A 12,497-nucleotide genomic window follows, 5' to 3' on the forward strand; every position below is an offset into this window, starting at 1 on the left:
CGGGAGAGAGAGCTGCGGGGAGAGGGAGGCCGTGCGTCCCGTCGCGCGTCACTGCCCAAGGACCGCTGCTGATCCGTGCTGTGCGAAGCCAACGGCGCTGTTCCTGCCGCCGTTAGCGCCGCCGGGGTTCCGGCCATCACCGTCGTTGAGGGAACTCACCGGAGTCGTTGGAGGTTGTCACCGCTCTTTGTGGTTCTGTGTTGAGTTGCGCCGGTAAGCCTTTGCGGCCATAAAATGCCCCTGTTGCCGTCGCCAGAAAATTCTGCCGGTAAAGGCCTTGTCATTAGCCTCCGTCCTTTTGAATTCCGAGGATATTATGGTCACTGCATGTTGGTTTCAGTTATCGTGATCGGAATTCGTCACCGCTGCCGCTTGAGGTGGCTGTCGGGCTGCCGCCAAACCAGTTCGGAGACCGCCGCTGCTTCGGTTCAGCCGTTCCTTTTTCAGTTCGGTAAGCATTTTCGGTTTGAAAGTCTTTTGGCTATTATTCTGTTATCTCACGCTGAGGTTTGTGGCGTTAATTGCTATACGATTGAGTTTCGGTTGTTGTATGTTGCGATTAGAGTGTTGAGACTGTTGCGAAAGTGGCTTGGAACTGAGGTTTTGGCTGCCGGGATTTTGATTGTTGATCTCGGGTCGATGCGGAAAGGATTATGTGACGCTTTTGGGTTATGGAATTTGCGTTTTGAGGTAGGGGCGCTTTCCAAAAACTATAGTTTATTATTGGAATTATTACATATGGGTACTGATGTGAGATATTGTGTACTTGGTGATTGTATCTGCCTTATGTATCAATTGATTGACTCGAATGACTATGGATGTTGGTTTGGCTGAATTGTTGTGTGGCTTGTGAAATGTAATGTTTGAAGTTGATTCTTTAAATATTTGAAATGAGTTTAACCCGTTGAGGATTGGTTTGAATTGAGTCAATTATTTTGATGATGTGAAAGATAGAATGCTCTTGAAATTCAGCCTGGGTTGCTTTAGTTGCTCTGGCTTTGATAAATAATTTATTGCTGAACAGATTCTTTAAAGCTTTATAAATGAGTTAAATCGGTTGATATTGAGTTGATTTTTGAAATGGTTTCCTTGAGGTATGCCATTGAGGCGACTGTTGGATTTAGCTTGCTTTTGAATTGATTTCTGGTTTGAGCTGTTGAAAAGGAATGAGAAACGGTTTAGTTGGGACCCGAACTGGGTGGCAAAAGTCCAAGTTTTAGGGGAGGTGCTGCCGAAATTTCTATAAAATTCGAGTCTTTATTGAAATGTTGTCTGGAAAATGATGAGTTAAAGACTTCTACTATTTTATTTGAATTATCGAGAAAAGGATGATTCATGCTTTCGAAATAAATTAATAAAGAGAAAATTGTGATTTAGTCTTGCTTCTTAAGAAAGGCATTGTATCTCTTTCATGAGAAGGTTATTTAGATGAAACTTGTGTTTTAAAGCTGTTTGGATGTGAAAAGGGTTTATGCCTTTGAATTTGACTTGGGAGTTTCAATTAAAGAAGTTTCAATGACTTTGAAAGAACCTGAATGTCAATTGACAAGTTTCATTTTGAAATGTTTTGAGAAAGGTTTTAAGTACTCTTTGAATTCTGAATTCTTGCAAGACTAAAACAATTTTGAACAGTTGAAACGTTCTAGAATTATCATGGGGGTTGAAGTTGGTTTTGCCTAAGTAAAGGAAACAGCTTTGAAAGAAGTAAATGATTACATGACTCGGTTTGGCTTAGATCCTATTTTCTTACTCAAATTAGAAAGCCAATGTTTTAATGATTTTAAATGAATTTGGCGAAATGAGTTATGTTATTCTCCCCTAAAGACTTGGGACTCTGCCGAGAAATTTTGTTATAAAATCCCATTGTGGAATGGGTGATTTTGATTGTTCCCAAATTGAATCTTTAACTTTCCATGGTTTTGGAAGTCTTGGAAAGAGGATGCCGAGAGCGGCTTTGTTTTAAAAAGGGAACTTACTTTGAGTAAATTTGGCTTATGAGCCTGAGATGATTTGAGAAATGAGATCTTTAAAGCCAAGGCTGAAAAGAGTTGAAATTTGATTTCAAAGTGAAATGGCTTGAGAAAAGTGATTTGAGGCTTAAATGCCGGTTTTATGAATTCGATGATGTTGAATGGTGAAAGTGCTATTTTGTTATGGGCCGGAATGGCTGTGTATGATTATGAATAATGGCTGGTTCTGGATTGAACCGTGAGCCGGAATGGCTGTGTAAGATATTGATTTATGCCTCATTGCTAAATGAGTTATGCGCCGTATGGCTGACTATGAATTATGAACTTAAGCCGGATGGCTGAGATGGATGTTGATCCATGACTGGGACTGAATGAATATATGCTTGAGATACCTGGGTAGTAGCAAGGGTTGTGGTTCGTCCCACTTGCTCCAGGTCAGAGACTGTGACGCCTGGGTAGTAGCGGTAGTAGTGGTGATTCCACTCGCTCCAAGTTGAGCTGTTAAACACCCGCCTGGGTAGTAGCCACAGTAGTGGTTATTCCACTGGCTCTGGGTTGAGCGGGTAGTAGCAATGGGGTTGTAGCTCAAACCTACTTGCTCCGTGATGGGTGTTTCTGTCCATGGTTAGCTACCATGACGTGTCGGGTTGGCTATATAACCGACAGATGATATCATCAGCCACTAGGGACAGGCATGCATCATATGCATCTATGTGACATTGTTTGGGTGTGCATATTATACTTGGTGTGCCTATGTGATTAATTGCTAATTGTTCTACTTGCAATAACTGTTTGTTTGTGCTTGCATCTTTCTATTTGTGTTTGCTACTGGGACTCTGTTGGACTGTGGTGATTGGTTGATGGTTGGATTGTTTGGGCCTAGGGCCGTGGTTGGAATGAGATGAACCGATGGTTGATTTCGGTTTTGTGTTTCTGGTTTGGAATAAAATATGAAAGGCTATTTTGTTTCAGCATAGATAAATCGTTTTGAAAGGCTTTTGAGTTGTTGAGAATTGAATGGTTCCTCTTTCAGAAAAGATTTCCGACTTTACTTTTATTGTAAACCGTTGTTTTTGAAAAGGAGGCATAAGACGGTTATTAATCACTGGTACGGTTTATACTCACGTATCCTATTACAGTAATTCCCAAAAACCCTCTACTGAGAACCCTTTCGAGGATGATGTTCTTACCCCCCCTACATTTTTCCCTTTTCAGGATATGGGCGCAGAAGTTACGAAGAGCTTATCTAGTTGTTGTTGTGATGCTCTGTATTGTTTAGTTATGGTTTATTGTACCCTCGCCTCTATCTTGATATAATCTGTAAGAGGGATAGGAATTGTATTGGATTATGGTTGTAATATTACTTATATATATGTATGTTTATATATATGGATGTACTCTTTATGAGTCTATGTGAGTTGTATGGTATCTATTGATGTACGTTATCGAACAAAAGTATTTTTGGAGCGGATTTGCGGTTTAAAGTTTTAAACAGGCTCATATTTTAATATTAAATAGTATAAGTGTCGTCGTAATGTCCGAGCTATCAGAGTCGCGCAGCCGGAAGCGTGAGCTGTGGTAGTTAGGGTGTTACATTATAGTATCAGAGCAGTTCTTCCTGTAGAGCCTGAGGAATGGACTGACTATGCTTCAATTGCATACTCTAAGTGTTTGTCATGTATTAGGTCTTGTCGAATGACGAGGATTAGAGCTTTATGCACATGACGGTCTATTGATTTAACGTTGTTAGTCTTGCATTGCATAATTCCTGATATTATGTTTGGCCGGCTTAATACTAGTGAATTATGTACATGAAGGTACTGATAGGTTATCATAGATGAAATACGAGTTTTGAGTAAAGCGAATCGCGGGTTTTGGGAACGTTAGAAACTTTTTCTCGAGGCTATTCAGTTGTGTGTCTTGAATTCTATTCGAGTCGACCTGTTCTTTCATATCCTAACTTGAAGTTCTTGTTTGGTACTCCTCTTGAAAAGTAATTTGATGTTTCCACTCTATTTCTCTATTCATATGCATTCTTGTTTGACCTTAGTTGCATATGCTTGTTTGGAATCCTTGATGCATCTGTCTTCCTCTGTTTGAGTTCTTCTTGATTCAAGTATTCTTTGATATAGCCTTGAACTTGTCTTAATGTGCTGTGACTTTTAACTCCGGGTTCTGAGTTCATTCTTAGAGAACTTGTTGATTCAGTTTTCCTCTTATTTGACAGTGATTACAGCTAATTTTGAGATTTAAAAAAAAAATTGCTGTTGACTAGATATACACTTATCTATATGTGAAACTTTGGAGATTTTTTTATACAGTTTAACAACTATTTATTTCTAATACATCACTTGTACTTTTACTGGTTTGCGGAACTGCATTTACTTCAAATACAATTTGACTTTCTCGTAAATCTACTATAGTGCCAATGCACATCTTCATTTGATTATGTATTTGGGGTATTTTTCAAAATTCTAGAAAGAAAGGGGATTTCTCGCTTTTATCCCGGTTGAGTTTCATTTGATAAACCTTACTTAATTTATTTTGATTTGAGCCTGATTTAGCATACTACATGGTTTATGCCATTGTTGTTCTTTTGAAAATGTTGGACTCATAGCTTTCTTCTTATGAACGGACTCGTTCCTTCTTAAGCTTTTCACCTCTATGAATGTCATACGTGACCTTGTTTTTAACTAATCTTTTACATCTTGTAAACATTACCATTGATCTTGGTTTGTCCTCTCTTGTGGATCTCATCCTTATGAGAGTCAGTTTGATTCGTTTCAAGTTAGTGCATTGTTTATTCTCTCATTATCTCTACAAGAGTTTTTAGTCAAAAATTTTATCATTGAGAAATTACAAATGATTGAGTTGTCTTTTTCTATGACTTTTGTATTCTTTTGGATCAATTTAAAACTTGTTTAATGTTTCATGTCTAGTGGATCTTGTTTGGACTATTTTTAATTTAAGATCCTTTCTTGCAAGGCTTGACTCCTTTTTAGTACATCTTAAACTATTTGGATGTTCTTCTGAGATGGTGATTTCAAGAACACTTTTGGAGTCTTGTTTTGAGCCTTGGTTAAATGGGTTTTGAATCCTCTTTGAAGAAATATTAAACGGAATTTATTTTCTGTTGCTTGATGGATATTGAAACCATTGTTCAATTTTGACAAAGTTGATTTTAAGTTGGCATGTGCTATTTTAAATGAAGTTTTGAATAGCTTCGTGGTTTAATGGAAACCTGTCCGTTTGTAACGCACCACTTATTTCCTTTACCAAATTGTAAGCAAATTTTACTTCGGAGTTTCTTTTCTAAAAAGAGTTTAATTTTCTCTTTCGTCTTTGCCATGATTTTATACACGCTTGTTTGAATATGAACTTTGAGAATTTTTGAACAAGCATTTGATTTCTTTTTTGAGTTTTATGATTGCCTTTGGTTAAGTTGTGCACCTAATTATCTTTCTAAAATATTTGAGGAAATATTTTAGCTTTTAGCCAAACTTGTGTGCACCTTGTTTTTAGAATTCTACATGATCTGTTTCAACATAAAATTGTATTACAGCAAAGCCACGTTATTGCTTTTGTTATTCTCTTGGAGAATGTTTGTCACTTAACCTTTCTTTTAGACTGCGAAGTGGTTTTTCCGCAAGTTTCGGTTCCTTCATGAACAATGTATTCGAAAGTATTTGTAATTGTGCTCTTGAGTTCTGTGAGCTTTGCCTTGGGTTTGAAATATTCTCTTGTGTAAACCTTATACTTCTTCGACTTGGCTTGAGTTTGTTTCAAACTGGTGCGCTGGTTTTCTTCCTATTGATCTTGTTGAACTTTTTTTTTATCCAAGGGTTATCTTTGAAGTTGTCAATTGATCTATTTCTAGCAAACTTCATTGTTTGAACATCCTTGTTCATCTGGAATTGGATATATTCCTTCAAATCTATGAGTATTGTCCTTGACATTTGTCTCTTTTTTTAAGACCTCGTATTCTTCTGAGTAGACTCGAGAATTGTTTTGACATCACGTGCGACTTGTAGACGTAGTGACGCGATGCACTAGTTCTTTAAGACGTGATATGTGTATATGAAAGGTGAAGCGGTAGGTGTGTAATATTATGATGAGTTGTGGGTGTTTTGTCCCTTGCAAACGAGCTTGCGGGTGTTAGGCTTATGATTGGCTATGAGGTTGAAAAGTGCCTGATGAGGTTAGAAAGTTGAAGCCTTGAGGTTGATATGAGATTAGTGTGCGGATGATAAGCACGTCGTTTTAACCCCATCATGTTTTATAGCCTTCGATGCCTTGCTTTACTATCACCTGCTTGAACCATGTCACCTTTTGCATTGAGCCTATCTTGTAATGTTTGCTTTGCGACTATGCTCCTACCTTTGCCTCCTTATGCTTCTAACAATCAAAGTATTTGAAAAAGTGTATATATGATTATATTTTGAGATATTTTTGCTTCTTCCTTAAATGTGTTCAAGGGTGAACGGTTATGGAATTTCTTTGATTTTGTATCAATTTTCGAGGGCGAAAATTTTTATAAGGTGGGTAGAATGTAAGGCCCAGAACTTTTGAAAATTCTTATTATGATCAAGTCTCAAATCATATAGTTATTTATAGCCTTAATTTCAGAGATTATTTTATTAAGGATAATTAAGGCAAGTTTTGATTTATTGAACTTGAGATAAGTTATGATTATTATCCAATTTTATAATTATTGGATTATTTCCTATATTCAAATTATAAAGTCAATAGTTGTGAAATAATAAGGATTTTATATAATTTGGACTAGATAAGTAATATTTTAAATATTAATACTGCTACTTTGGAAAAATAAAGGGGTTTAATTATATTATTTCTAATTATTTTGATTTGGGCATTTTACGGAAAATAATTTGTGAAATTGATGAGCAAATAGTATTTTCTATATACATCTAGTGTTGGATTTAATTTGGGTTTCAATTACTATATTATTCTCAATTTTATGTGAACTTACTATATTGCCCCTAACCCTAATTTACACACACACACACCCTCCAACCTATTAACCTAGCCGCCGAAAAATCCCCTTCCCCCAAACCCAGCAGCCACACCCCTACATGTTTCCCTCTCACCCTCTCAGCGATGCCACACACACAGAAGCATGAAAGAAAGAAACGGGAAATTAGGAATGGAGACTGATCCAGAAGGAGAGAAGGAGAGGGGTAAGGGCTTAGCGCCGCCGGCTGGGTACTGCCGCTGTGACTGCCGGACTGCCGCACGCGAGGAGCGCTGCCATCGAAGCTGCCCCGTTCATCCCTTCCCGGTCGCGGTTCTGCCACCCATCACCCGATTCCGTCGCTGGAGATCTCGGAGCCGCTGCTCGTTGCGCCGTCCTAGTCGTCGCCACTGCTTCCATGTCTTCCAACGGCGCTGCTATCGCCACCATGAGTCGCGGCCAGATAGGAAGTGTTGCAGCAACTGAATCCCGAGAGGGACACGTTCACGAGATGAGAGAGAGAGAGAGCTGCGGGGAGAGGGAGGCCGTGCGTCCCGTCGCGCGTCACTGCCCAAGGACCGCTGCTGATCCGTGCTGTGCGAAGCCAACGGCGCTGTTCCTGCCGCCGTTAGCGCCGCCGGGGTTCCGGCCATCACCGTCGTTGAGGGAACTCACCGGAGTCGTTGGAGGTTGTCACCGCTCTTTTTGGTTCTGTGTTGAGTTGCGCCGGTAAGCCTTTGCGGCCGGAAAATGCCCCTGTTGCCGTCGCCGGAAAATTCTGCCGGTAAGGGCCTTGTCATTAGCCTCCGTCCTTTTGAATTCCGAGGATATTATGGTCACTGCATGTTGGTTTCAGTTATCGTGATCGGAATTCGTCGCCGCTGCCGCTTGAGGTGGCTACCGGGCTGCCGCCAAACCAGTTCGGAGACCGCCGCTGCTTCGGTTCAGCCGTTCCTTTTTCGGTTCGGTAAGCATTTTCGGTTTGAAAGTCTTTTGGCTACTATTCTGTTATCTCACGCTGAGGTTTGTGGCGTTAATTACTATACGATTGAGTTTCGGTTGTTGTATGTTGCGATTAGAGTGTTGAGACTGATGCGAAAATGGCTTGGAACTGAGGTTTTGGCTGCCGGGATTTTGATTGTTAATCTCGGGTCGATGCGGAAAGGATTATGTGACGCGTTTGGGTTATGGAATTTGCGTTTTGAGGTAGGGGCGTTTTCCAAAAACTATAGTTTATTATTGGAATTATTACATATGGGTACTGATGTGAGATATTGTGTACTTGGTGATTGTATCTGCCTTATGTATCAATTGATTGACTCGAATGACTATGGATGTTGGTTTGGCTGAATTGTTGTGTGGCTTGTGAAATGTAATGTTTGAAGTTGATTCTTTAAATATTTGAAATGAGTTTAACCCGTTGAGGATTGGTTTGAATTGAGTCAATTATTTTGATGATGTGAAAGATAGAATGCTCTTGAAATTCAGCCTGGGTTGCTTTAGTTGCTCTGGCTTTGATAAATGATTTATTGCTTAACCGATTCTTTAAAGTTTTATAAATGAGTTAAATCGGTTGATATTGAGTTGATTTTTGAAATGGTTTCCTTGAGGTATGCCATTGAGGCGACTGTTGGATTTAGCTTGCTTTTGAATTGATTTCTGGTTTGAGCTGTTGAAAAGGAATGAGAAACGGTTTAGTTGGGACCCGAACCGGGTGGCAAAAGTCCAAGTTTTAGGGGAGGTGCTGCCGAAATTTCTATAAAATTCGAGTCTTTATTGAAATATTGTCTGGAAAATGATGAGTTAAAGACTTCTACTATTTTATTTGAATTATCGAGAAAAGGATGATTCATGCTTTCGAAATGAATTAATAAAGAGAAAATTGTGATTTAGTCTTGCTTCTTAAGAAAGGCATTGTATCTCTTTCATGAGAAGGTTATTTAGATGAAACTTGTGTTTTAAAGCTGTTTGGATGTGAAAAGGGTTTATGCCTTTGAATTTGACTTAGGAGTTTCAATTAAAGAAGTTTCAATGACTTTGAAAGAACCTGAATGTCTATTGACAAGTTTCATTTTGAAATGTTTTGAGAAAGGTTTTAAGTACTCTTTGAATTCTGAATTCTTGCAAGACTAAAACAATTTTGAACAGTTGAAACGTTCTAGAATTATCATGGGGGTTGAAGTTGGTTTTGCCTAAGTAAAGGAAACGGCTTTGAAAGAAGTAAATGATTACATGACTTGGTTTGGCTTAGATCCTATTTTCTTACTCAAATTAGAAAGCCAATGTTTTAATAATTTTAAATGAATTTGGCGAAATGAGTTATGTTATTCTCCCCTAAAGACTTGGGACTCTGCCGAGAAATTTTGTTATAAAATCCCATTGTGGAATGGGTGATTTTGATTGTTCCCAAATTGAATCTTTAACTTTCCATGGTTTTGGAAGTCTTGGAAAGAGGATGTCGAGAGCGGTTTTGTTTTAAAAAGGGAACTTACTTTGAGTAAATTTGGCTTATGAGCCTGAGATGATTTGAGAAATTAGATCTTTAAAGCCAAGGCTGAAAAGAGTTGAAATTTGATTTCAAAGTGAAATGGCTTGAGAAAAGTGATTTGAGGCTTAAATGCCGGTTTTATGAATTCGACGATGTTGAATGGTGAAAGTGCTGTTTTGTTATGGGCCGGAATGGCTGTGTATGATTATGAATAATGGCTGGTTCTGAATTGAACCGTGAGCCGGAATGGCTGTGTAAGATATTGATTTATGGCTGATTGCTGAATGAGTTATGGGCCGTATGGCTGACTATGAATTATGAACTTAAGCCGGATGGCTGAGATGGATGTTGATCCATGACTGGGACTGAATGAATATATGCTTGAGATACCTGGGTAGTAGCAAGGGTTGTGGTTCATCCCACTTGCTCCAGGTCAGAGACTGTGACGCCTGGGTAGTAGCGGTAGTAGTGGTGATTCCACTCGCTCTAGGTTGAGCTGTTAAACACCCGCCTGGGTAGTAGCCGCAGTAGTGGTTATTCCACTGGCTCTGGGTTGAGCGGGTAGTAGCAATGGGGTTGTAGCTCAAACCTACTTGCTCCGCGATGGGTGTTTCTGTCCATGGTTAGCTACCAGGACGTGTCGGGTTGGCTATATAACCAACATATGATATCATCAGCCACTAGGGACAGGCATGCATCATATGCATCTATGTGACATTGTTTGGGTGTGCATATTATACTTGGTGTGCCTATGTAATTAATTGCTAATTGTTCTACTTGCAATAACTGTTTGTTTGTGCTTGCATCTTCCTATTTGTGTTTGCTACTGGGACTCTGTTGGACTGTGGTGATTGGTTGATGGTTGGATTGTTTGGGCCTAGGGCCGTGATTGGAATGAGATGAACCGATGGTTGATTTCGGTTTTGTGTTTCTGGTTTGGAATAAAATATGAAAGGTTATTTTGTTTCAGCATAGATAAATCGTTTTGAAAGGCTTTTGAGTTGTTGAGAATTGAATGGTTCCTCTTTCAGAAAAGATTTCCGACTTTACTTTTATTGTAAACCGTTGTTTTTGAAAAGGAGGCATAAGACGGTTATTAATCACTGGTACGGTTTATACTCACGTATCCTATTACAGTAATTCCCAAAAATCCTCTACTGAGAACCCTTTCGAGGATGATGTTCTCACCCCCCTACATTTTTCCCTTTTCAGGATATGGGCGCAGAAGTTACGAAGAGCTTATCTAGTTGTTGTTGTGATGCTCTGTATTGTTTAGTTATGGTTTATTGTACCCTCACCTCTATCTTGATATAATCTGTAAGAGGGATAGGAATTGTATTGGATTATGGTTGTAATATTACTTATATATATGTATGTTTATATATATGGATGTACTCTTTATGAGTCTATGTGAGTTGTATGGTATCTATTGATGTACGTTATCGAACAAAAGTATTTTTGGAGCGGCTTTGCGGTTTAAAGTTTTAAACAGGCTCATATTTTAATATTAAATAGTATAAGTGTCGTCGTAATGTCCGAGCTATCAGAGTCGCGCAGCTGGAAGCGTGAGCTGTGGTAGTTAGGGTGTTACATACACTTCTATTCTCACACTCTCTACTACTCTTCTTCATCTTCTTCCAAGTTTACAAAATCAAAATTCTGCTACTATTATTTTTGTTCGAAAAAATGGATCCAAACCAACTCAACTCTTTCTTCAATTATTTACAAAACTTTCCTCAAATTCCAAATACCCAACAATCTCAAACCTCAAACTCTCAAGTTCCAAAGCAAAACTTCACACTACCAAATACATTTCAAAATCCAAATCCACAAAATCTTTCTAATTTCAATTTTCAAACTCCTTATAATAATCAATTTCCTATATTCCAACCGCAAAATCAAAATTCACTAACACCCAATTTTCCATTTTCATCCACATTTAACCCCTCTATCGGAAATGTTACTCCAACTTCCTTGCCGTTTCCAACTCAATTCAGTGCATCAAGACATAACTCATCTGGTGTTGGTGGCTCTTCTAACCCATCCTCTCAGACTCATATACAATCTAGTCCAAATTCGTAATATTCAGATTTTGCCAACACTCGTGGATTAGATGCTATCGACCTCAATGATGATGATATTGAAGATCGGAGGCAAGATAGTATTCAACATTGGCATTGGAAAGAGGATGAGATGCTGATCAGTGCATGGTTAAATGTTTCAACTGACCCTATAGTTCGTACCGATCAAAAGGGGAAAATATTTTGGAGTCGAATTCATAGCTACTGTGTAGAATTTTGCCCTGACATGACAAGGAGGGTAGTTTCATGTAAGAAACGATGGTATAAGATCAAGAAAATTGTTGCACAATTTGCTGGTTGCTACGATCAAGCTAGTCGAAACATAAGGAATGGTTCGAACGCTGATGATATAAAGGAGTTGGCTTATAAACTTTATTCCACACATTATGGTCAAAAATTCACTTTTGAGAGGCATTAGAACATGCTTCGGTTGGAGCAAAAATGGAGAAGCTAACTACCTACACAGAGTGGCGGCTCAAAGAGAACCAAGGTTAGTGCAACTGGAGCATACTCATCCTCATCAAACCCAGAAACACCGTTGACTGACGAACCCGGTGTGGACTCTCCCGTTCACCCACAAGGATCAAAGAAGAGCAAGCAAAAAGGTAAGGGAAAAGCACAGATGTCTGAAGATTTTAGCGAAAGAAAATCATCGGTTGTCAAAAAATTATCTCTCATGGAAGATATTAAGAATGTTAGAGAAAAGGAACTAATGGAAAGAGAAAAAGAAAGAGAAGAGGAGAAGGAACATAGAGCAAAGATGATGGCAATCAAAGAGAAGGAGTTACAAATTCAAGCGGCAATGAAAGAACAAGAATTACAAAGTCAGAGGTATATTAAAGAAATGGAGATAAAAGCAAAAGAAAGGGAAATGGAAAGGATGGCCAAGGAAAGGGAAAGGGAGATGGATATGCAAATACTTAATGCTGACACATCTACAATGAGTGAAAAACGACGAGCTCTTCATGAGATTACATGTGAGAAAA

At 38.8% G+C, this 12,497-nt stretch overlaps 1 protein-coding gene and 1 pseudogene across 1 annotated transcript; both read left to right on the top strand.

Moving 5' to 3' along the window:
- Positions 1–7,107: 7,107 nt before the first annotated feature.
- Positions 7,108–10,706, top strand: LOC148549860 (uncharacterized; annotated as a pseudogene).
- A 681-nt stretch (positions 10,707–11,387) lies between these two features.
- On the top strand, positions 11,388–11,929 carry LOC148549861 (glutathione S-transferase T3-like). Its single transcript, XM_088495815.1, has 2 exons — positions 11,388–11,409; positions 11,520–11,929. The coding sequence occupies exons 1-2, from the start codon at positions 11,388–11,390 to the stop codon at positions 11,927–11,929; spliced, it is 432 nt and encodes a 143-aa protein (XP_088351941.1).
- The last annotated feature ends 568 nt before the right edge of the window (positions 11,930–12,497 follow it).

The sequence above is a fragment of the Arachis ipaensis genome, chromosome B8 (assembly GCF_059453495.1).
Source record: "Arachis ipaensis isolate K30076 ecotype BB chromosome B8, ASM5945349v1, whole genome shotgun sequence".
Classification (NCBI taxonomy): Eukaryota; Viridiplantae; Streptophyta; class Magnoliopsida; order Fabales; family Fabaceae; genus Arachis; species Arachis ipaensis.